Source organism: Procambarus clarkii, chromosome 53 (assembly GCF_040958095.1).
Source record: "Procambarus clarkii isolate CNS0578487 chromosome 53, FALCON_Pclarkii_2.0, whole genome shotgun sequence".
Classification (NCBI taxonomy): domain Eukaryota; kingdom Metazoa; phylum Arthropoda; class Malacostraca; order Decapoda; family Cambaridae; genus Procambarus; species Procambarus clarkii.
In genome coordinates this window covers 23864659-23891622 of record NC_091202.1, presented here as the reverse complement: position 1 = coordinate 23891622, position 26964 = coordinate 23864659, and the positions used below count along the sequence as shown (strand labels likewise).

General features: G+C 44.7%; 1 protein-coding gene across 1 annotated transcript in view; it reads right to left on the bottom strand.

The window, feature by feature from the left end:
- The window catches only part of LOC123767187 (serine-rich adhesin for platelets), a 188725-nt gene that overhangs the window by 26159 nt on the left and 135602 nt on the right, over positions 1-26964 (bottom strand). Inside the window, exons 3-6 of the mRNA XM_069304940.1 lie at positions 15256-15458; positions 13045-13152; positions 10689-10949; positions 6831-7429 (exon numbers count right to left, since the gene is read on the bottom strand). Coding sequence (XP_069161041.1) covers positions 6831-7429; positions 10689-10949; positions 13045-13152; positions 15256-15458 — 1171 coding nt within the window. The remainder of the gene's footprint in view (positions 1-6830; positions 7430-10688; positions 10950-13044; positions 13153-15255; positions 15459-26964) is intronic.

The window sequence follows — 26964 nt, the reverse complement described above, 5'->3', positions numbered from 1 at the left end:
AAACCGTACCCCAGGGAGATGGGAATGCTACTGTGGAGGGGACCACCACAACCCAGATCTCATTTGCTGAAATGCTTAAAAAGAGCCCTGAAGCTAGGTCTGCGGTTAAGGAAGTTGCCATGGAAGTGGCTTCCTCTCAGGAAGCAGCTAGATGTACTAGCCGGCTGATAGAGAGAAATAGAGCAGTAGTAGTAGCAGGCATTGAAGAACAAACAGGGACCAGACCAAAGGAGCGGAGAGACAAGGACAAAAACATGATTAAAGAGATCCTTAAAGAGGTAAGGATGGAGGGAGCTGAGCGAAATGTTGAAAAGGTTTTCAGGCTTGGAAAGTACAACAAGGACAGAGACCGAATGATAAAGGTGGTTTTCATGAGCGAAATCGCGAAAGAGGAACTGCTAGCAAGGAAGTGTTGTCTAAAAGGTGTAGAGAAGTTCAAGAAAATATTCCTGCAGAGGGATATGACAAGGGAAGAGAGAATACGGACAGCAGACGCGAGGAAGGAGCGCAGGGAGAGAGAAGGAAATCAGAGTACCACAACCCAGAACCCTACAATCCCAGAGGGAAGTGGAGAACCCTCCTCAAACAGTGCAACAGCCACAGGGATTGGGGCACCACCCCCAAATTCTACCCAACAGACACCCAACCTGCCCCATCCCCTGTCAGCCCCCCACTAAGTACCCACCTAGGGCACCCTCCCCCCACCCACCCCCCTCCCCCCACTCACCCCCCTTCTCCCCCTCACCCCTCTCCCCAGGACCTCCCTTCTCCCCCATCCCCCATGCCCTCCCTTCTCCCACATGCCTTCCCGTCTCTCCCACCCCCATGCCCTCCCTTCTCCCCCTCCCCCCTAAGCCCCCCACTCTCCCCCACCCCACCTAAGTCTTCCCCTCTCCCCCACTCCCCTAAACCCTCCCCTCTTCCTCACCCACCTCAGCCCTCCCTTTTCCCCCACGCCCCCCAAGCCCTCCACCCTTTTCTCTCCCCCCAAGCCCCCCCATCTCCCCTATCCCCCACAGCCTCTCCTCCCCCCATGCTTCCCCAACCCTCCCTCTCTTACCCACCCCCTGTACCCTCCCCCTCTTATCCACCCCCTGTACCCTCCCCCTCTTATCCACCCCCTGTACCCTCCCCCTCTTATCCACCCCCTGTACCCTCCCCCTCTCCCCCACCACCCCAAGCCCTCCCTCCTCCACCAATCCCCCCGTGCCAGGTCCCCCCAGCTCCCACTCACCCCAGATCCCAAAGGTCCCCCCCAGAAAAGAAGCAGAAGAGAGTCAGTTTCAGGGTGATGTACTCGAACATAGATGGGATCACAAGCAAGACAAGTGAACTAAGGGAAAGAGCACAAGAAGTTAACCCAGATGTAATCGGACTCACTGAAACAAAACTCTCTGGAATCATAACGAATGCCGTGTTTCCCCAGGAGTATACAGTAATAAGGAAAGAGAGGGAAGGTAGAGGAGGAGGCGGAGTGGCCCTACTCATGAGAAGGGAATGGAGTTTTAAGGAGATGGCCATCCCGGGCTGTGAGGAGTTCAGAGACTACATAGCAGGCACCATAACAATGGGAGGACCAAGAATAGTAGTAGCAGTAATATACAACCCTCCACCAAATGACAGGAGACCCAGTCAAGAGTATGAAAACAACAACAAGGCAGTTAACACTATAATTGAGAGGGCAGCCTCTGCTGCCTGTAGAAATAGATCCCACCTGCTCATCATGGGCGACTTCAATCACGGAAAGATTGACTGGGAGAACAAGGAACCGCATGGAGGCGAGGATACGTGGAGAGCCAAACTATTGGAGGTGGTGACAAGCAACTTTTTAACGCAGCATGTCGGAGAACCCACAAGGATGAGAGGCAATGACGAACCAGCGAGACTCGACCTAGTCTTCACTCTGAACGACTCCGACATAAGAGAAATCGGTTTTGAGGACCCAGTAGGAATGAGCGACCACAGTGTACTGGTGTTTGAGTACTTGATTGAAGAAGGGTTATTGAACTCGAGGAGGGATACCGAAACCAAAAGGTTAGCATACCGAAAGGGAAACTATGAGGGGATAAGAAAATTCCTAACAGATATAGCATGGGAAACAGAGCTCAGGGGAAAGACGGCCCAAGATATGATGGATTACATCACGCAGAAGTGCAAGGACGCAGCAAACAAGTTTGTCCCAGTCCAAAAGGAAAACAGAGAAATGAAGATGAGAAACCCATGGTTTAATCAAAGATGTAGGCTAGCTAAGCAGCAAAGTAAAAGGGCATGGAGAAACTATAGGAATAACAGGACACTGGAGAGCAGAGAAAGATACCAGAATGCCAGGAATGAATATGTCAGGATGAGAAGAGAGGCAGAAAGAGAATACGAAAATGACATCGCAAGCAAGGCAAAGACTCAGCCTAAATTGTTGCATAGCCACATTAGGAGAAAAACAACAGTAAAGGAACAGGTTATGAGATTAAGGATAGGGGCGGAAGGATTCACTACAAATGACAAGGAAGTGTGTGAGGAATTGAATAAGAAATTCCAGGAGGTCTTCACCTTAGAACAAGGAGAAATTCCAGAGGTAAGTGAGGGAATAGCTAACCAGGAACCACTGGAAGAGTTTGAGATTACCAGTGGGGAAGTAAGGAAGTGTTTACTAGAGTTGGACGTGACGAAGGCTATAGGCCCAGATGGAATCTCCCCTTGGGTTCTAAAGGAAGGAGCAAGAGAACTGAGCCTACCACTCTCCATAGTGTATAACAAATCACTGGCAACAGGGGAACTGCCAGATACTTGGAAAGCAGCTAACGTAGTCCCGATATACAAGAAAGGGGATAGACAGGAGGCACTGAACTACAGGCCAGTGTCCCTAACCTGCATACCATGCAAGCTGATGGAGAAGATTGTGCGAAAAAAACTAGTGGAGCATCTGGAGCGAAGGAACTTTGTAACACAGCATCAACATGGGTTCAGGGATGGCAGGTCCTGCCTCACAGGGTTACTTGAATTCTACGACCAGGCAACAAAAATAAGGCAAGAAAGAGAAGGGTGGGCAGACTGCATATTTTTGGATTGTCAGAAAGCCTTTGATACAGTGCCACACAAGAGGCTAGTGCGAAAGTTGGAGATGCAGGCTGGAGTGAGAGGGAAGGTACTCCGGTGGATAGAGGAATACCTAAGCAACAGGAGACAACGAGTCTGTGTGAGGGGTGAGGTCTCAGATTGGCGAGACGTCACAAGTGGAGTCCCGCAGGGGTCAGTCCTTGGACCTATACTGTTTCTGGTATATGTAAATGATCTCCCAGAGGGTATAGATTCGTTCCTCTCAATGTTTGCCGACGATGCAAAAATTATGAGGAGGATTGAAACAGAGGATGATAGTAGGAGGCTACAAGATGACCTGGATAGACTGAGTGAATGGTCCAACAAATGGCTGTTGAAGTTCAACCCGAGTAAATGCAAAGTAATGAAACTAGGCAGTGGAAACAGGAGGCCAGGCACAGGATACAGAATAGGAGATGAAGTACTTAATGAAACAGACAGAGAGAAAGATCTAGGAGTTGATATCACACCAAACCTGTCTCCTGAAGCCCACATAAAGAGAATAACGTCTGCGGCATATGCGAGGCTGGCTAACATCAGAACGGCGTTCAGGAACCTGTGTAAGGAATCATTCAGAATCTTGTACACCACATATGTAAGACCAATCCTGGAGTATGCGGCCCCAGCATGGAGCCCGTACCTTGTCAAGCACAAGACGAAGCTGGAAAAAGTCCAAAGGTATGCTACTAGACTAGTCCCAGAACTAAGAGGCATGAGTTATGAGGAAAGGCTGCGGGAAATGCACCTCACGACACTGGAAGACAGAAGAGTAAGGGGGACATGATCACAACCTACAAAATCCTCAGGGGAATCGACCGGGTAAACAAGGACGAACTTTTCAACACTGGTGGGACGCGAACAAGGGGACACAGGTGGAAGCTGAGTACCCAAATGAGCCACAGAGACGTTAGAAAGAACTTTTTCAGTGTCAGAGTAGTTAGCAAATGGAATGCATTAGGAAGTGATGTGGTGGAGGCTGACTCCATTCACAGTTTCAAATGTAGATATGATAGAGCCCAATAGGCTCAGGAATCTGTACACCAGTTGATTGACGGTTGAGAGGCGGGACCAAAGAGCCAGAGCTCAACCCCCGCAAGCACAATTAGGTGAGTACAATTAGGTGAGTACACACACACACACACACACACACACACACACTCACACACACACACACACACACACACACACACACACACACACACACACACACGCACACACACACACACACACACACACACACACACACACACACACACACACACGCACACACACACACACACACACACACACACACACACACACACACACACACACACACACACACACACACACACACACACGCACACACACACACACACACACACACAGGTGTATCTGTACACCAGTTGATTGACGGTTGAGAGGCGGGACCAAAGAGCCAGAGCTCAACCCCCGCAAGCACAATTAGGTGAGTACAATTAGGTGAGTACACACACACACACACACACACGCACACACACACACACACACACACACACACACACACACACACACACACACACACACACACACACACACACACACACACACACTGCTGACAAAAGCAACACAGAAGTATTGCAATTGCATTGTTGCCTATCTGAAAAATTCGCCATTGTGTGATACAACAAAAAACAATTTGCAATCGTTCATTGCATCCAGTTGGTTCTCTCCTCTTGTCCTGAGCTGCTCAAACGCTCAGGACATTTCCTCAAAATAATATGGCGACACAGTAGCTCTACGGTGTACATAATTACTCACAGTTTCTGTACATTGTATATAATATACCTATGACTGACCACGAGCACTCAGTCCTCAGTGTAGGCTGAGCAGCATTCCCCTCAGCATCCTCTCTCATCATCACTATCAGCACCATCCCTCATCCATCTGCACTTCACAATCCTCCCTGAACATCACTGTTGTAGGTGTTACTTCACTGCTGACACCTCATACAAGCGATAACTGCCCTCTCCTCTAAGTCTAGTTTAATATTATTGTGTTATAAGCCCTGGCCGGATGGCTTGTTATCTTCCCAGGTGGATGCTATCTTCCCAGGTGGATGTTATCTTCCCAGGTGGATGCTATCTTCCCAGGTGGATGTTATCTTCCCAGGTGGATGCTATCTTCCCAAGTGGATGCTATCTTCCCAGCTGGATGCTATCTTCCCAGGTGGATGCTATCTTCCCAGGTGGATGTTATCTTCCCAGGTGGATGTTATCTTCCCAGGTGGATGCTATCTTCCCAGGTGGATGTTATCTTCCCAGGTGGATGCTATCTTCCCAGGTGGATGCTATCTTCCCAGGTGGATGCTATCTTCCCATGTGGATGCGTAGAGTGACTCCTACCATCACCTCTCTCTCTCTCTCTGGTGATTCGACAACTCGATTCACGTGATTCACGTCTCTGACTGCTTCACTAGTTCCTACAAGAGCGTCGACGTCATATACATCAACTCATTTTCCTGTTTAGATAGTAGGTTTTGTGACTATGTGCATCATAGTACAAATATTGACGTACTAAGCGGTTAGATAGCACTTTGTACCATTCACTTTATAAAGTAGGAAAAAATGTGCTTCTAAGGCCCAATAGGAGCTGCCTCGTATGGACCAATAGGAGCTGCCTCGTATGAACCAATAGGAGCTGCCTCGTATGGACCAATAGGAGCTGCCTCGTATGAACCAATAGGAGCTGTCTCGTATGGACCAATAGGAGCTGCCTCGTATGAACCAATAGGAGCTGTCTCGTATGAACCAATAGGAGCTGCCTCGTATGGACCAACAGGAGCTGCCTCGTATGGACCAATAGGAGCTGCCTCGTATGGACCAACAGGAGCTGCCTCGTATGGACCAACAGGAGCTGCCTCGTATGGACCAATAGGAGCTGCCTCGTATGGACCAATAGGAGCTGCCTCGTATGGACCAATAGGAGCTGCCTCGTATGGACCAACAGGAGCTGCCTCGTATGAACCAATAGGAGCTGCCTCGTATGGACCAATAGGAGCTGCCTCGTATGAACCAATAGGAGCTGCCTCGTATGGACCAATAGGAGCTGCCTCGTATGAACCAATAGGAGCTGCCTCGTATGAACCAACAGCCCTTCTGCAGTTTATTGTTAGGTTCTTATTGTCTTACACCATCTTTATACACACAACAGAACCCGGCTCTTAAAACAATATGCAGTAATTTATAGGAAATCTACAGCCATATTTTATCACTCTCAGCGTTGGTGTATTCAATGATTATTGTGCTGTAAAAGTCTCAGGTCTCTCTCTCTCTCTCTCTCTCTCTCTCTCTCTCTCTCTCTCTCTCTCTCTCTCTCTCTCTCTCTCTCTCTCTCTCTCTCTCTCTCTCTGTCTCTCTCTCTCTCTCTCTCTCTCTCTCTCTCTCTCTCTCTCTCTCTCTCTCTCTCTCTCTCTCTCTCTCTCTCTCTCTCTCTCCTCTCTCTCTCTCTCTCTCTCTCTCTCTCTCTCTCTCTCTCTCTCTCTCTCTCTCTCTCTCTCTCTCTCTCTCTCTCTCTCTCTCTCTCTTTAGCCCTACACACCTTTAATCATCCTTCTCAACATTCTCTCCTGTTATCCGGAGTTCTGTAGTTCACAGCTCCTCACAATCATTCCTCCTCCACGGCGCTGATAAGAGAGATAAACCAGTTCTACGTCCCAGTGATCAACACACAAGCTCCCGGGACTATTGATACTTAACCCCTGCTGTCTGCAGGCTAACTCTCACACTTTCTCTCACACTTTCTCTCACACTTTCACTCACACTTTCTCTCACACTTTCTCTCACACTTTCTCTCACACTTTCTCTCACACTTTCTCTCACACTTTCTCTCACACTTTCTCTCACACTTTCACTCACACTTTCTCTCACACTTTCACTCACACTTTCTCTCACACTTTCACTCACACTTTCTCTCACACTTTCTCTCACACTTTCTCTCACACTTTCACTCACACTTTCTCTCACACTTTCTCTCACACTTTCTCTCACACTTTCTCTCACACTTTCACTCACACTTTCTCTCACACTTTCACTCACACTTTCTCTCACACTTTCACTCACACTTTCTCTCACACTTTCACTCACACTTTCTCTCACACTTTCTCTCACACTTTCTCTCACACTTTCACTCACACTTTCTCTCACACTTTCTCTCACACTTTCTCTCACACTTTCTCTCACACTTTCACTCACACTTTCTCTCACACTTTCACTCACACTTTCTCTCACACTTTCACTCACACTTTCTCTCACACTTTCACTCACACTTTCTCTCACACTTTCTCTCACACTTTCTCTCACACTTTCACTCACACTTGCTGTTCACACTTTCTCTCACACTTTCACTCACACTTTCTCTCACACTTTCTCTCACACTTTCTCTCACACTTTCACTCACACTTGCTATTCACACTTTCTTTGGTTGCTTCTTCCCACGCTAAGACTGTAGTTCAACTCGTGGCGTTTCAGACAAGCACTTAATTCCAGGTCATGAAGAAAGGGGCTCGTAATACGCTGTGTACTTAGAGTGAGGATTAGTGTTATTCCTTGCACTCTACTGCTGAGCTCTCTTCCTCACACTGTCTCTCACTATCTGTTGCTGGGCTCTCCCCCCTCACACTGTCTCTCACTATCTGTTGCTGGGCTCTCCCCCCTCACACTGTCTCTCACTATCTGTTGCTGGTCTCTCTCCCTCACACTGTCCCTCACTATCTGTTGCTGGGCTCTCTCCCTCACACTGTCCCTCACTATCTGTTGCTGGGCTCACTTCATAGAGACAATAGTGAGGAAGGCCCTCAGCTGATGGAGAGAAAGGTTAGATATGCGCCAGAGTAGAGGAACATAACAAATTTAGTTTGTCTCTGGTAATATGTCTATACAGTGAAAGTTTCAGAACTAAATTGAGTAAATCATGATGGAACAATATTATTATATTTATATGAACAGGAGAGAGAGAGAGAGAGAGAGAGAGAGAGAGAGAGAGAGAGAGAGAGAGAGAGAGAGAGAGAGAGAGAGAGAGAGAGAGAGAGAGAGAGAGAGACAGACAGACAGACAGACAGACAGACAGACAGACAGACAGACAGACAGACAGACAGACAGACAGACAGACAGGCAGACAGACAGACAGACAGACAGAGAAGAAATAAGTGTGTCCAGGAATGCGAAATATTGTATGAATGGGGAAATAAAGAACAAAAGAATATATATCTGAAAGAGAATGAAATAGAGAGAGACAATGTGTCAAGAATCACACCTCCTGGGAACCTATTCAACCAGAGACACAGAAGTCTATCGTGAAGATATCACACAGATGGTGTGATATCGTGAAGATATCACACCGTCACTTGTCATCATTAACATTACGAAAGATAACAGGTAGTTTAGCAGCAGAATATGTAACGAGGAATTGGAACCTCTTCTGCTCGATTTTTCTTGATCATTCAACGAGGATATGAACCTCATGTTATACTTCATATTTTGTGGTTCATTTCCACAGTTCTGTGACCGGGAATTCTTCTTTTTGTCTGCCCTATATGGCCCTATATGGCCTATATGGCCTATATGGCCTATATGCCCCTATATGGCCCTATATGGCCTATATGGCCTATATGGCCCTATATGGCCTATATGGCCCTATATGGCCCTATATGGCCTATATGGCCCTATATGGCCCTTGTCAATCCACGGCCTTTCCTCCTACCATAATTTACATTTAAGATGTGACACATGTCTCGCATTTCCAATGTTTCCCATCCACGTCTCCTCAGCTTCTAATATTATATTCCTCATTGGCATTTCTTCCGTTTTCTACAGTTCTTCAATAAGTCAGAAACTCATTTCATTCGCGAAAATTGTTTAATCAAAATATTTCTTTCGTCTGAAACTTTCTTTTGGTGCTAAGAATGTTCTGCTCTGGTCTCTTTATTGATCTCCTTTCCTAATTCTTATTAAAACACTTCATGTTCTTGAACAATAATCAGCTACACACACTTCTCCTTCCTCTAACACCTCAGATGATCACTCATGCTTAGCTGGACGGTAGAGCAACGGTCTCGCGTCATGCAGGTCGGCGTTCAATCCCCGACCGTCCACAAGTGGTTGGGTACCATTCTTAACCCCCGGTCCCATTCCCAAATCCTTATCCTGAACGGCGCATCTACCAAAATATTAACATTTTTTTACTTACTAAAATTACTTACTTTTTTTAAAGGTTTTTCTCATTACATAATAAAAATCAACTTTCAGTCTCGGAGTCGTTCCCGCCTGAACCTTCCCTGTGGTGCTGTCATTGACCGCTGTCACCTGTCAATACACTGTCAACATGTACAATTGGTATTGGCCTCACAAACAAAGGTTCCTCGATGGGTCCGTATCACCACGACTCTCAACTGAGGCATTGTGTACAAGTAATTGGGTGCGAGGGGGCGCCGTCCTCTCTACACCAGCGAAGACAGTCATTACAGAATTTGTTGGGAGAAAGTGGAGGGAAAGTTACCTAGCTGAGAGAGAGAGTGTTGGTGGTTACCTTTAGTTGCAGTTAGTGGTAACTCACAGTTAGAGGTAACTCACAGCTAGTGGTAACTCACAGTTAGTGGTAACTCACAGTTAGTGGTAACTCACAGTTAGTGGTAACTCACAGTTAGTGGTAACTTACAGTTAGTGGTAACTCACAGTTAGTGGTAACTCACAGTTAGTGGTAACTCAGGTTAGTGGTAACTCACAGTTAGTGGTAACTCACAGTTAGTAGTAACTCACAGTTAGTGGTAACTCAGGTTAGTGGTAACTCACAGTTAGTGGTAACTGACAGCTAGTGGTAACTCACAGTTAGTGGTAACTCACAGTTAGTGGTAACTCACAGTTAGTGGTAACTCACAGTTAGTGGTAACTCACAGTTAGTAGTAACTTACAATTAGTGGTAACTCACAGTTAGTGGTAACTCACAGTTAGTGGTAACTCACAGTTAGTGATAACTCAAGTTAGTGGTAACTCACAGTAATAACTCACAGCTACTGGTAACTCACAGTTAGTGGTAACTCAAGTTAGTGGTAACTCACAGTAATAACTCACAGCTAGTGGTAACTCACAGTTAGTAATAACTCACAGTTAGAGGTAACTCACAGTTAGAGGAAACTCACAGTTAGAGGAAACTCACAGTTAGAGGTAACTCACAGTTAGAGGTAACTCACAGTTAGAGGAAACTCACAGTTAGAGGTAACTCACAGTTAGAGGAAACTCACAGTTAGAGGTAACTCACAGTTTGAGGAAACTCACAGTTAGAGGTAACTCACAGTTAGAGGAAACTCACAGTTAGAGGAAACTCACACTTAGAGGAAACTCACAGTTAGAGGTAACTCACAGTTAGAGGTAACTCACAGTTAGAGGAAACTCACAGTTAGAGGTAACTCACAGTTAGAGGAAACTCACAGTTAGAGGTAACTCACAGTTAGAGGAAACTCACAGTTAGAGGTAACTCACAGTTAGAGGAAACTCACAGTTAGAGGTAACTCACAGTTAGAGGAAACTCACAGTTAGAGGAAACTCACAGTTAGAGGTAACTCACAGTTAGAGGAAACTCACAGTTCATGTCGACCATAACAGCAGCGCTGAGTGGAGTAGTGAGGTTGGTGTTGGTAACCTCACAGGTCACTAGGGTCTTGAGGTCACTGCGAGTGAAGGGCCCCAAGCTGAGCGTGTTGGCCCTGGTGAGGGGCTCCGAGGGCCCGTGAATCACCGCCCCAGAGGCCCTCGGGCGGAGCATGTTATCCTCCGGAGGCTCGTCCATCTGACTGTCGATGAGTCGTCCTCCAAGATACCACACGACGTGAGGAGGAGGTGAGCCTGTGAGGAGAGACGCGAGATAAGAGATAAGATAGGTTGGGAGGAAATAATATTATACGTAGGGTTCTCAGAAATGTTAATGATATCCTATTTCTTAGTTTAGAAACTGGTGGGTTTATCCTATTGTCTAGTGACTATCCTTGAAGGGATAGGCTGGAGTAGGTGTCTGTGAGGCCTACAGCTGGAGCAGACTGGAGACACCCCCACCTACACTTCAGGGCTGGAAGCCTCCCAGGGCAGACCTTGGGGCTCTTCTTGACAAGCGAGAACTATGAAGAGAATCAGGGAAATGGGCTCTCATATCCGGCGCTCACGAGAATAGCTCCTCCTTATCCGGCGTTGACGACTGCTCTTATCCGGCCTCAACGGTGATTGCTGTTATTATCCGGCTTTCTGGTCGATGGAGGCCGGTGCCAGGAGACCCAAGTGTCTCATCCGGTCCTCTTAACTTACTGGAAGTCCGGTTTATGTGGACCGACATCTGGATGGTCCTAGGACCGGAAGGTCTTAAGGCTGAGAGGTCTTTTGGCAAGGTCCACAGGGTCTTAAGACTGGAAGGTCCTAAGAAAGTCCTAAGACTTCACGACTGGAAGCCATGTGTACACACCAGACTTCAGTACACTTCAGGGCACAAGAGAGGTACTTAACATTGCCTAGAATCTACAGACTTCACAAAGACATTTGATGGTGTGATAGACCATAAAATGAGATCAATAAGAATAACAGCAAAGTATTGCGATAGATATTCAATTTCCCGTGAAACAGAATACAATCCTTTCTTTTTCTCTCTTCTCCCCCCCCCCCTTCTCCCTCTTCCCTACACTCCCCATCTCCATCCTTCTTGTACTCCAGGGAGCCGGTCGGCCGAGCGGACAGCACGTGGGACTTGTGATCCTGTGGTCCTGGGTTCGATCCCAGGCACCGGCGAGAAACAATGGGCAACGTTTCTTTCACCCTATGCCCCTGTTACCTAGTAGTAAAATAGGTACCTGGGTGTTAGTCAGCTGTCACGGGCTGCTTCCTGGGGGTGGAGGCCTGGTCGAGGACCGGGCCGCGGGGACACTAAAAGCCCCGAAATCATCTCAAGATAACCTCAAGATAACCTCCCCTACCTCCCTTCTCTTCCCCCTCCCCCCTCTCCCTCTCTCTCTCTCTCTCTCCTCCCTTATCCCCCTATCTTCCTCCTACTCCACCCTTTGACTCCTTTATCACTGCCTCCTCTTCAGATTCAGTCTAGTTCCAAGATGAAGTGTCGTAACTCTAGTGGTGTTAGACCTAATACCACCTGAGGATGAGTGACCGTCCCTCTGAGTGGTCAGAGGGGCTGGAACAAGATGAAGTGTCGTAACTCTAGTGGTGTTAGACCTAATACCACCTGAGGATGAGTGACCGTCCCTCTGAGTGGTCAGAGGGGCTGGAACAAGATGAAGTGTCGTAACTCTAGTGGTGTTAGACCTAATACCACCTGAGGATGAGTGACCGTCCCTCTGAGTGGTCAGAGGGGCTGGAACAAGATGAAGTGTCGTAACTCTAGTGGTGTTAGACCTAATACCACCTGAGGATGAGTGACCGTCCCCCTGAGTGGTCAGAGGGGCTGGTACAAGGACTAGGTAGTTCTGATGTTATAGTCACTTAATACAAGTGATCTTTGGTTTAAGTTAATGTGGATCAGAGTGATTCGTATCCAACTCTAGCCTAACCAAACCTAACCTCCACCATGGTAGCCATTGTAAACATTGTAAACATTGTACACACTGTAAACATTGTACATATTGTAAACATTGTACACACTGTAAACATTGTACATATTGTACACTATGTAAACATTGTCTTGTTAACCTGAGACCTAACTCAAAATAATTCAGGTTTACTTTCATTTTACTTAAGATCTAATGTACATTTATTTTATTTGTTAAGGAAAGAACATGAAAAATAACAGCAAAACAAAATTAAATATCCCTTAAATTTTGGATAATTTAAATTTATTCAACCGTTTAGTGGATTATTTGTTATATATATTCAAGACTCTCATACATGTACTGTTGTTAAAGATATAGTGACAGAGAGAGAGAGAGAGAGAGAGAGAGATACTCACCACCAAGGCTCACACAGGTGAGGGCGGCCATGTCTCCTTCACGATAAGGTCCCACCACACTCTTGACCGTCCGGCCCTCAGACGTCACCCACACGCTCCTGGGCGGCACTGTTGGGTGGCACAGGTGGCACCTGGTCAATGTTGGGTGGCACAGGGGTCACGTGGTCAATGTTGGGTGGCACAGGGGTCACGTGGTCAATGTTGGGTGGCACAGGGGTCACGTGGTCAATGTTGGGTGGCACAGGGGTCACGTGGTCAATGTTGGGTGGCACAGGTGGCACCTGGTCAATGTTGGGTGGCACAGGGGTCACGTGGTCAATGTTGGGTGACACAGGTGTCACGTGGTCAATGTTGGGTGGCACAGGTGTCACGTGGTAAATGTACACAGTGAACCACACATCAGTAGTCATGTACACAGTGAACCACACATCAGTAGTCATGTACACAGTGAACCACACATCAGTAGTCATGTACACAGTGAACCACACATCAATAGTCATGTACTTAGTGAACCACACATTAGTAGTCATGTACACAGTGAACCACTCATCAATGGTCATGTACACAGTGAACCACTCATCAATAGTCATGTACACAGTGAACCACACATCAGTAGTCATGTACACAGTGAACCACTCATCAGTAGTCATGTACACAGTGAACCACACATCAGTAGTCATGTACACAGTGAACCACTCATCAGTAGTCATGTACACAGTGAACCACACATCAGTAGTCATGTACACAGTGAACCACACATCAATAGTCATGTACACAGTGAACCACACATCAGTAGTCATGTACACAGTGAACCACACATCAGTAGTCATGTACACAGTGAACCACTCATCAATAGTCATGTACACAGTGAACCACTCATCAGTAGTCATGTACACAGTGAACCACACATCAGTAGTCATGTACACAGTGAACCACACATCAGTAGTCATGTACACAGTGAACCACACATCAGTGGTCATGTACAAAGTGAACAACTCATCAATAGTCATGTACACAGTGAACCACACATCAATAGTCATGTACACAGTGAACCACACATCAATAGTCATGTACACAGTGAACCACTCATCAGTAGTCATGTACACAGTGAACCACACATCAGTAGTCATGTACACAGTGAACCACACATCAGTGGTCATGTACAAAGTGAACAACTCATCAATAGTCATGTACAAAGTGAACAACTCATCAATAGTCATGTACAAAGTGAACAACTCATCAATAGTCATGTACAAAGTGAACAACTCATCAATAGTCATGTACACAGTGAACCACTCATCAATAGTCATGTACACAGTGAACCACTCATCAATAGTCATGTACACAGTGAACCACACATCAGTAGTCATGTACACAGTGAACCACACATCAATAGTCATGTACACAGTGAACCACACATCAATAGTCATGTACACAGTGAACCACACATCAGTAGTAATGTACACAGTGAACCACTCATCAGTGGTCATGTACACAGTGAACCACTCATCAGTGGTCATGTACACAGTGAACCACTCATCAATAGTCATGTACACAGTGAACCACTCATCAGTAGTCATGTACACAGTGAACCACTCATCAGTGGTCATGTACACAGTGAACCACTCATCAATAATCATGTACACAGTGAACCACTCATCAGTAGTCATGTACACAGTGAACCACTCATCAGTGGTCATGTACACAGTGAACCACTCATCAGTGGTCATGTACACAGTGAACCACTCATCAATAGTCATGTACAGAGTGAACCACACATCAGTGGTCATGTACACAGTGAACCACTCATCAGTAGTCATGTACACAGTGAACCACACATCAGTAGTCATGTACACAGTGAACCACTCATCAATAGTCATGTACACAGTGAACCACACATCAGTGGTCATGTACACAGTGAACCACACATCAGTAGTCATGTACACAGTGAACCACTCATCAATAGTCATGTACACAGTGAACCACACATCAGTGGTCATGTACACAGTGAACCACACATCAGTAGTCATGTACACAGTGAACCACTCATCAATAGTCATGTACACAGTGAACCACACATCAGTGGTCATGTACACAGTGAACCACACATCAGTAGTCATGTACACAGTGAACCACTCATCAATAGTCATGTACACAGTGAACCACACATCAGTGGTCATGTACACAGTGAACCAGGAACCACTGCCTCACCTACAACATCAAGGTTGACACGAGTCGTCTTGGTAGGTTCGTAGCGGAAGTCGACTCTACACTTGTAGCGGCCGGCGTCCGAGACTCTGACGTCTGAGAGGACGAGGCGAGCCGGGCTGGCACTGACGTCTAGACGGGCTCGAGTTCCAAGGACAGTCTCGTCCACCCAGTGGCTTCCTCCTGTCCCGGGACGCAGGTCGTAGCTGTGGGTAGAGATACATACACTTATGGGGGTGGATACATGTGTACTGAATGGGCGCTGGACACACTCTGTGCTCCTGTTCCAGCTCCTTGTTACACTATCCTAGATCTTTGTCCTCATATCCCAGCTCCTTGCCCTACTATCCCAGCTCCTTGTCCTCATATCCCAGCTCCTTGTCCTCATATCCCAGCTCCTTGTCCTCATATCCCAGCTCCTTGTCCTCATATCCCAGCTCCTTGTCCTCATATCCCAGCTCCTTGTCCTCATATCCCAGCTCCTTGTCCTCATATCCCAGCTCCTTTTGTCAGAAATCCCGAGACTAAACACTAACTCCTAGCACTCCAAACATGCCATCATGTTAGGCAATGCTAACACTAATCCTAAATTAGGTTAGTGAATCATTCAAAGAAATTCTTATTTCGTGGTTTGTCTTAGAAAATGAGACATTTGTCCCGTCAACTGGAGCCAGATTCATGAAGCTCTTACGCAAGTACTTACGAACCTGTACATCTTTACTCAATCTTTGGCGGCTTTGTTTACAATTATTAAACAGTTAATGAGCCCCGAAGCACCAGGAGGCTGTTTATAACAATAACAACAGTTGATTGGCAAGTTTTCATGCTTGTAAACTGTTTAATAAATGTAACCAAAGCCGTCAAAGATTGAGGAAAGATGTACACGTTCGTAAGTGCTTGCGTAACTACTTCGTGAATCAATTGAGGGATGATAATATTAGTTAATCTCACAGGAACACGAGGCGTGAGAGGTTCCCAGGCGTGTGAGAGTCTCACATTCACCTCATAATATATAATTTCATGTTTATATCTTTTATGAGGTGTTATTGAGGCATTTACGGTGTATTGCTCCGGCCTGGCACTCCACAGCATGAGACACCAGCCAGGCACTCACTCCACAGCATGAGACGCCAGCCAGACACTCACTCCACAGCATGAGACGCCAGCCAGGCACTCACTCCACAGCATGAGACGCCAGCCAGGCACTCACTCCACAGCATGAGACGCCAGCCAGACACTCACTACACAGCATGGGACACCACCCAGACACTCACTCCACAGCATGAGACACCACCCAGACACTCACTCCACAGCATGGGACACCACCCAGACACTCACTCCACAGCATGGGACACCACCCAGACACTCACTCCACAGCATGGGACGCCACCCAGACACTCACTCCACAGCATGGGACACCACCCAGACACTCACTCCACAGCATGGGACGCCAGCCAGACACTCACTCCACAGCATGGGACGCCACCCAGACACTCACTCCACAGCATGGGACACCACCCAGACACTCACTCCACAGCATGGGACGCCACCCAGACACTCACTCCACAGCATGGAACACCACCCAGACACTCACTCCACAGCATGGGACACCACCCAGACACTCACTCCACAGCATGGGACGCCACCCAGACACTCACTCCACAGCATGGGACGCCACCCAGACACTCACTCCACAGCATGGGACGCCACCCAGACACTCACTCCACAGCATGGGACACCACCCAGACACTCACTCCACAGCATGGGACGCCACCCAGACACTCACTCCACAGCATGGGACGCCACCCAGACACTCACTCCACAGCATGAGACGCCAGCCAGACACTCACTCCACAGCATGGGACGCCACCCAGACACTCACTCCACAGCATGAGACGCCAGCCAGACACTCACTCCACAGCATGGGACGCCACCCAGACACTCACTCCACAGCATGAGACGCCAGCCAGACACTCACTCCACAGCATGGGACGCCACCCAGACACTCACTCCACAGCATGAGACGCCAGCCAGACACTCACTCCACAGCATGGGACGCCACCCAGACACTCACTCCACAGCATGAGACGCCAGCCAGACACTCACTCCACAGCATGGGACGCCACCCAGACACTCACTCCACAGCATGGGACGCCACCCAGACACTCCACAGCATGGGGTGCAAGACCTGCAGCACGCTAGATGCACACATGCAAGCAACAGCAGGTGTTGAACACGCAATACATTAGCCAAACATGCAAGCAATATCATCAAAGTCACTTTCCACGCGCCATAATTTGGCGAGCAAGCACCTCATACCCATGAGGAGCGGAGCACTCACTAGTGGTGTGTCTGTACCGGACCTCGTAAGATCAAGTTTGTATGCTAACTTCTTAAATTATTCCCACACCTTCATACACCTGCAAGATAAGCAGAGTCCCACACCTGTAATGTGTTCTCAGAACGTAATAATAATTTCTCCTTAGTGCTGTTCTCATTTACTTTAAAATATATATATATTCTGTTTATATTCACTTTTTTGAAGGAAGTCATGTCTGCTAATTTTTTTTTATATAAATCTGGCTGATCGCTAAATCCTGTGATATAATGTACCTATGGGTTAATGGGTCCGTCATAGAGCTGCTAGTATTAATTCTAGAATTGATGGATTTTGTCTGGGATATTGTTTGTTGTAAATTATCTAGTTAAATACCTCTTTTTACTGCTGGATATATTGTGTGTATTATTGTAATAGATGGGGTAACCGGCAGTTCCCGGGTCTATCCTGTGTCCAGGTTTCTACCCCACACTCTCCTGTCACAGACCTTATAGATGACCTCCCATATATATACATATATACATATATATATATATATATATATATATATATATATATATATATATATATATATATATATGTCGTACCTAGTAGCCAGAACGCACTTCTCGGCCTACTATGCAAGTCCCGATTTGCCTAATAAACCAAGTTTACCTGAATTAATATATTTTCTCTAATTTTTTTCTTATGAAATGATACAGCTACCCATTTCATTATGTATGAGGACAATTTTTGTTTGTTGGAGTTAAAATTAACGTAGATATATGACCGAACCTAACCAACCCTACCTAACCTAACCTAACCTATCTTCATAGGTTAGGTTCGGTTAGGCAACCGAAAAAGTTAGGTTAGGTTAGGTTAGGTAGGTTAGGTAGTCGAAAAATAATTAATTCATGAAAACTTGGCTTATTAGGCAAATCGGGCCTTGCGTAGTAGGCTGAGAAGTGCGTTCTGGCTACTAGGTACGACATATATATATATATATATATATATATATATATATATATATATATATATATATATATATATATATATATATATATATATATATATATATATATATATATATTTTGGTAGCAGTCTTTCCTGTAGACATATATTATTAAATATGACCGAAAAAGTAAGATTAATAATTCAAACACGAATTTTCTCAATCTTTCGTACATTTCGTTTCACTGTTGGAGGTAAATCAAAAATCAATTCTCCAAAATTCATTTTTATTTCTAGTCTGACGCGACACGAGCGCGTTTCGTAAAACTTATTACATTTTCAAAGACTTTAGTTCACAAATACACAACTGAATAGAACTTACGCATCTCCGATTTTATATCTACATTTGAGTGAGGTGGAAGGGGTGATGTGGCATTAACACAAGACAGAACAAGATGTGGTATTAATAGGGTATTAATTTCATCAACACAAGACAGAACAAGAGTATTAATAGGGTATTAATTGCATCAACACAAGACAGAACACGAAACAATGGATATTGAATAGAAGTGTTTGTAGAAAGCCTATTGGTCCATATTTCTTGATGCTTCTATATTGGAGCGGAGTCTTGAGGTGGGTAGAATATAGTTGTGCAATAATTGGCTGTTGATTGCTGGTGTTGACTTCTTGATGTGTAGTGCCTCGCAAACGTCAAGCCGCCTGCTATCGCTGTATCTATCGATTCGTGTTAGAATTATTAATCTTACTTTTTCGGTCATATTTAATAATATATATATATATATATATATATATATATATATATATATATATATATATATATATATATATATATATATATATATATATATATATATATATATATATATTAAGACAGTGTCTGGGATGCTCCCGGACGCAGGTTCGAATCCTCGTCACGGCCCTTGTGGATTTGTTTATATTCACCCTATCTACTCCAAGCACGCACTTGCTTGGAGTAGATAGGGTGTTTGCTCGCGACGCCTCCCTCCCTCCCTGCCCACGAACGCCTACCCCCTCCTAACTGCAAACAAAACTCAACACCCAGAATGCCTATCACTCATCTGAACACATTTAGAAACAAAAATCTCAGTTCACGATTACCTAAAATCGCGGTAAAGTCTACGGACTCGACGCTGTATATTTCACTTTCACAGACTTCATGAGAGAAGGGCAGTAGGCCATGGCGTCAGCTCGAGGGGCAGTCAGCCGACCCAAAGCCGCCGATATCACTGCCGACAAATTCATTATTAATCCTGCAAAACATTAATGGTGAAGCACCAATTGTCTAGCCTTCACGAACAAATCCACAAGGGCCGTGACGAGGATTCGAACCTGCGTCCGGGAGCATCCCAGACACTGCCTTAATCGACTGAGCTGATTCATTTGATGCATCACGTTAGTGTGATCTCTGTGTGTGTCTAGCCTCCACCTCGGACGACAAGCAGATATTCTCTCATACAGATGGATATTTAGAATCAATAAATACTAGCAGAGTTCGGTCAGTTTACTGAGAGGAAAGAATATATACAGTCAAGTGACTGGAGGTGAAAGTTGAGTGGTTGGATGAGTCTTAGCGTTGGTGAGTCCGTTAACACTTGTGATGAAATCATTGAAATCAATTTCTTCTATTATGTTTAAATTGCAACACATATTGAAGAACTATGCCTCCCAGAGCACCGCCAGCTTGAGTTGCTCTAGACACAATACACGTAACACAACACAAATAAAAGCAAGAAGAGCTGGACACTCAACATATTAAACAGAACCCAAAGGTAAAACATTGATCGCTCAACCAAATCCAGGCTTGGCATTATCCAACATGAGTTACTATGTGCTGAAAACAAAAGTCAGAGTAAAGCAAATACCAAGCCACTAACTCGAGCTATCAAAGTCAGCTGCTCTCACCAAGAGAAATCAATGAAGCAATTTAGACCGCCTTCCCAAAGCCCTTGAGTAAAGGGTCTGTGTTTGGGACACACCTCCTAAGAGGATTGCAAAAGGAGTAATTTGCAGCGGGAAAAATAATAGCAAGAGATAACTGAGAGAAAAATTGCTCTCGACAAAAAGAAATTATATCCATTGTTGCACGAGAGACGGTTGCTGGTGTGTGTGTGTTTGGGCAGACATGAGGGAATGCAACAGTTAAATGTTTCCTGCAATGTTGCAGAATCTTTCAAGTGAAGTGATCATTCGGAGTGGCGTTCATTTACGACACTCAGATGTGTATCGTAAATCATGAGTGAATGCCCAGACAGATACATGCACTGCATGCATAGTGCATATGTAGGTCATGCAATACGTGCATGCTCTCCTTGGCAGCTCCTGCACCACGAACTCGAATGAATCCGCCAAAGTTTTGTGAAGAACAATTACAGCAATACAGAATTTGACGAAACCTTTAGTATGACGCTAAGTGGACACTTTTATTGTGGATACTCGCCCCCTCCTCAGGGGACGATACTTGGCCCCCAGAGGTAGGCATTATAGTGTCTTATAACATTATATTTACCCAGGACTATAAGAAGGATAAAAAAAAGAGATACGAGTTATGATGAACAGAACTTGTGAACAATGCAGTGAGAATACAAAGATTCGTCCTATCGTTTATTTGAACAATTCTCACACTCCTTCCCGCATTATGAGAGATAACATCATTGTCGCCTCTGACGCTCGAAGGTGTCCTAATGTGGTATATCAACACATATACAATTCTGGAGACTCTGTGCTCGGAAATGTATGTTATATTGGACACCCCACGAGTACTCTGAGAGGACATCTTACACCTCATTTGCAGAAAGAAGGTGTTAACCAACATCAGTCTCAACAACCACAATGCCATCCTGAATTACCAGGACTTAGTAAATGACGCAACTATAATCACTCACACTGACGATTGTCGAAGGTTCCGAATACTTCAGGTCGTGTTCATCTTTGAGCTGATACCAGTAGTCAACATTCACGTGACTTAAACTTGGAGCGAACAGTTATTTGATTGTCTATCAATGATCCGGAGGGAAGATGCAGAAGCAGACTTGGGAGACAAGTAATTGATTATTGTCTCAAGTGAGGTTTAGTTGTCTCAACTAACCTCCTTAATCATAGTGAGCGTCTTCATCGTAATCACTCCTAACGATTAAGGAGATTAGGTGAATCGTAGGGTAAAACCCTCGCTTATAAAGACCTATATGTCTCTGCTTGTAAACTTAGCGTGTGTCTGAAGTGCTGTGAGTGGAGTCCCGAAGATGTCACTCTGGTCAAGAAACATCAATATGCAGGCGATGAGTCACAATAACGTGGCTAAAGTATGTTGACCAGACCACACACTAGAAGGTGAAGGGACGACGACGTTTCGGTCCGTCCTGGACCATTCCCAATCGACTTGAGAATGGTCCAGGACGGACCAAAAATTCGTCGTCCGTTCACTTTCTAGTGTGTTATCTGGGCAAAGAAACATCGACTCATATAAGGGAAAGATTAAGTAATTTACTCTTTCTTCGCCCTTACGATGACAAAAGGTATTTACGCTGAATGACAATATTTGCAACAAAATAAACAATGATCAAAAAATGTGTTGTAGCGTTTATTGAGAGAAAGAGAAAACGTTAGAGAAAACCTGCTCTCAAAATATGTAAGTGGAGAAACGCTTTAGAAGATTTATTGGTAATTCACCTGTATATTCCAGATGTGCAGCCCATCCTGCTGCTGAGACAGTACTTGTAGTAACGATCTTCACCATCGTACAAATATTGACGTAATGAACAATTAGAAACTAGAATTGAGACAAACCGGAAGAGATTTTGTAATTATGTTCCTAATAAACCCTAATCTAGTCAAACCATATTAGGCCCCAATACACGCTATCACAGGCCTAACACGCTATCACAGGCCTAACACGCTATCACAGGCCTAACACGCTATCACAGGCCTAACACGCTATCACAGGCCTAACACGCTATCACAGGCCTAACACGCTATCACAGGCCTAACACGCTATCACAGGCCTAACACGCTATCACAGACCTAACACGCTATCACAGGCCTAACACGCTATCACAGGCCTAACACGCTATCACAGGCCTAACACGCTATCACAGGCCTAACACGCTATCACAGGCCTAACACGCTATCACAGGCCTAACACGCTATCACATGCCTAACACCCTATCACAGGCCTAACACGCTATCACAGGCCTAACACGCTATCACAGGCCTAACACGCTATCACAGGCCTAACACGCTATCACAGGCCTAACACGCTATCACAGGCCTAACAAAGTATATATCGAGTTATAATCAGCCAAGGAATAATTAAATTTGGAATTCAGCTTTATTTTTTTCTGTACTTTATCAAGTCAATCGAAGATAATAGTCAAAATCTAAGATAATAGTCAAAATCTAAGATAATAGTCAAAATCTAAGATAATAGTCAAATTATGCTATCTAATTGTCCATTTCGTCAATATATGATCCATATAGTTACAAAACTTTACATCTAAACGGGAGAATGAGTTATAATATGAGGAGAGTAATTTCCGAGAAGTGAGCAACAGGTGTAACTCAAGACGCCAGGTGTTTGCTGATTAGTTCATCCCACTATTACCGTGGAGCCTTCTCCAGGAGAGTGACAGCTTACAAGGAGTCTCTGCACGGGATTAATGATGCAAGGAAGATGTTGGTGGTGGTGGGCGTTAATTGTTATTTTGCTTGCATGTTGAGAGACAGAGGTGGTGACAGGCAGTGTTCAACAGAGAGGTGGTGACAGGCAGTGTTCAACAGAGACGTGGAGACAAGGAGTGTTCAACAGAGAGGTGGTGACAGGCAGTGTTCAACAGAGACGTGGAGACAAGGAGTGTTCAAGAGACAGGTGGAGACAGAGAGTGTTCAACAGAGAGGTGGAGACAGAGAGTGTTCAACAGAGAGGTGGAGACAGAGAGTGTTCAACAGAGAGGTGGTGACAGAGAGTGTTCAACAGAGAGGTGGTGACAGAGAGTGTTCAACAGAGAGGTGGAGACAGAGAGTGTTCAACAGAGAGGTGGACACAAGGAGTGTTCAAGAGACAGGTGGAGACAGAGAGTGTTCAACAGAGAGGTGGTGACAGGAAGTGTTCAAAGTCTCACATACCATGGGAAAGAAACTTGCCATATGCTGTGAGGTGCTTTTTAAGGGCCTTTATTGAGGCAACTTATAAAAATAGGCCTTCAATAATAGTCCTTCAAAAATAGTAAAAAAAAAAGTTCAACATGCCTTCAAAATCCCCTGCGGTGATTTTGAAATCCTCTTTCACATATGCAATAAAAAAATAAATCACGATACATTATTTATACACAACTTAGTTTCACATTTCATTATTTTGAGGTCTGTTAGAAACATTATACTTTTGGTCCTAACAATATTTGTTATTGTCCCTAACGACCAGTTGTTAGGGCAACAGGTCGTTCTAACACTGTAGTCAAATTAATATTACGTTACGTTACTGAACATTCCCCAGTTACCATCACCGTAGGTCAACAGTAACTGTGTCCAGCCTCCTGGCACCGTCCAGGTCCTTAATTATTGATATATATATATATATATATATATATATATATATATATATATATATATATATATATATATATATATATATATATATATATATATATATATGTCGTACCTAGTAGCCAGAACGCACTTCTCTGCCTACTATGCAAGGCCCGATTTGCCAAATAAGCCAAGTTTTCATGAATTAATTGTTTTTCGACTACCTAATTTACCTAACCTAACCTAACCTAACTTGTTTGGCTACCTAACCTAACCTAACCAATAAAGATAGGTTAGGTTAGGTTAGGTAGGGTTGCAGGCGATGAGTCACAATAACGTGGCTGAAGTATGATGACCAGACCACACACTAGAAATTGAAGAGACGACGACGTTTCGGTCCGTCCTGGACCATTCTCAAGTCGATTCACAATCGACTTGAGAATGGTCCAGGACGGACCGAAACGTCGTCGTCTCTTCAATTTCTAGTGTGTGGTCTGGTCATCTTAGGTAGGGTTGGTTAGGTTCGGTCATATATCTACGTTAATTTTAACTCCAATAAAAAAATTGACCTCATACATAATGAAATGGGTAGCTTCATCATTTCATAAGAAAAAAGTTAGAGAAAATAGATTAATTCAGGAAAACTTGGCTTATTAGGCAAATCGGACCTTGCATAGTAGGCTGAGAAGTGCGTTCTGGCTACTAGGTACGACATATATATATATATATATATATATATATATATATATATATATATATATATATATATATATATATATATATATATATATATATATATATATATATTAAATATGATCGAAAAAGTAAGATTAATAATTCTAACACGAATTTTCTCAATGTTTCTTTTTCACTGTTGAAGGTAACTGAAAAATCAATTCTCCAAAATTCATTTTTATTTCTAGTCCGACGCGACACTTGAACGCGTTTCGTAAAACTTATTACATTTTCAAAGACTTTAGTTTACACACACACAACTATAACTGAACAGAGTTTTAAAACAGCTTCGATTTTATACCTGCATTTGGGTGAGGTGATATGTTACAACTGTTTTGGATGAGGTGAAAACAAACTTTCAACACAAGACAGAACACGAAACAATGGGTATAATATTTTGTAAGTTAAAGGGAAGAATGGAAGTAACTGCAAAAGGCCTATTGGCCCATATTTCTTTTATGCTTCTATATTGGTGCGGAGTCTTGAAGTGGGTAGAATATAGTTGTGCATTAATTGACTGTTGATTGCTGGTGTTGACTTCTTAATGTGTAGTGCCTCGCAGATGTCAAGCCGCCTGCTATCGCTCTATCTATCGATGATTTCTGTGTTTTTTTGTTAAGACTTCTCTGGTGATGGTTTGGTTGTGGGAAGAGATTATATGTTCCTTAATGGAGCCCTGTTGCTTATGCATCGTTAATCGCCTGGAAAGAGATGTTGTTGTCTTGCCTATATACTGAGTTCTTTGAGGCATACAGTCCCCAAGTGGGCATTTTAAGGCATAGACGACATTGGTCTCTTTTAAAGCGTTCTGCTTTGTGTCTGGAGAGTTTCTCATGAGTAGGTTGGCAGTTTTCATGGTTTTATAGTAGATCGTCAATTGTATCTTCTGATTTTTGTCTGTAGGGATAACGTTTCTATTAACAATATCTTTCAGGAACCTTTCCTCCGTTTTATGAGCTGTGGAAAAGAAGTTCCTGTAAAATAGTCTAATAGGGGGTACAGGTGTTGTGTTAGTTGTCTCTTCAGAGGTTGCATGGCGTTTCACCTTCCTTCTTATGATGTCTTCAACGAAACCATTGGAGAAGCCGTTGTTGACTAGGACCTGCCTTACCCTACAGAGTTCTTCATCGACTTGCTTCCATTCTGAGCTGTGGCTGAGAGCACGGTCGACATAAGCGTTAACAACACTCCTCTTGTACCTGTCTGGGCAGTCACTGTTGGCATTGAGGCACATTCCTATGTTTGTTTCCTTAGTGTAGACTGCAGTGTGGAAACCTCCGCTCCTTTCCATGACTGTTACATCTAGAAAGGGCAGCTTCCCATCCTTCTCCATCTCGTAAGTGAAACGCAACACAGAATTCCGCTCAAATGCCTCCTTCAGCTCCTGCAGATGTCTGACATCAGGTACCTGTGTAAAAATGTCGTCAACATACCTGCAGTATATGGCCGGTTTCAAGTTCATGTCGACTAAGACCTTTTGTTCGATGGTACCCATGTAGAAGTTTGCAAACAGGACACCTAGAGGAGAACCCGTGGCGACCCCATCTACTTGCTTATACATGTGTCCATCCGGGCTCAAGAAGGGTGCCTCTTTAGTACAAGCTTGGAGTAGTTTCCTTAGAATGTTTTCTGGTATGTCAAGAGGAGTACAGGCTGGATCACGATACACTCTGTCCGCTATCATCCCGATTGTCTCGTCCACAGGTACGTTGGTAAACAGTGATTCTACGTCCAACGAGGCTCTTATCCCTGTGGCCCGTGTTCCCCGCAGTAAGTCAACAAATTCCTTTGGAGACTTCAGGCTGAAGGCGCAAGGAACATAAGGAGTCAGCAAGCCGTTGAGTCGCTTCGCCAGTCTGTACGTGGGTGTGGGTATCTGGCTAATGATTGGCCGAAGTGGGTTTCCAGGCTTATGTGTCTTGACATTTCCATACGCATATCCAGGTTTATATTCCCTAATAATCTTTGGCAGGTGGAGTCCGGATTTCTTGGCGTTCACAGTTTCGATCAATTTGTTGACCTTTGCTTTTAATTCGGCTGTAGTGTCCTTCGTTACCCTTTGGAATTTAGTTTGGTCAGAGAGAATGAGATTCATTTTCGCCAGATAGTCGTCTTTTTTAAGAATGACGTATATTGGCGACTTGTTACGT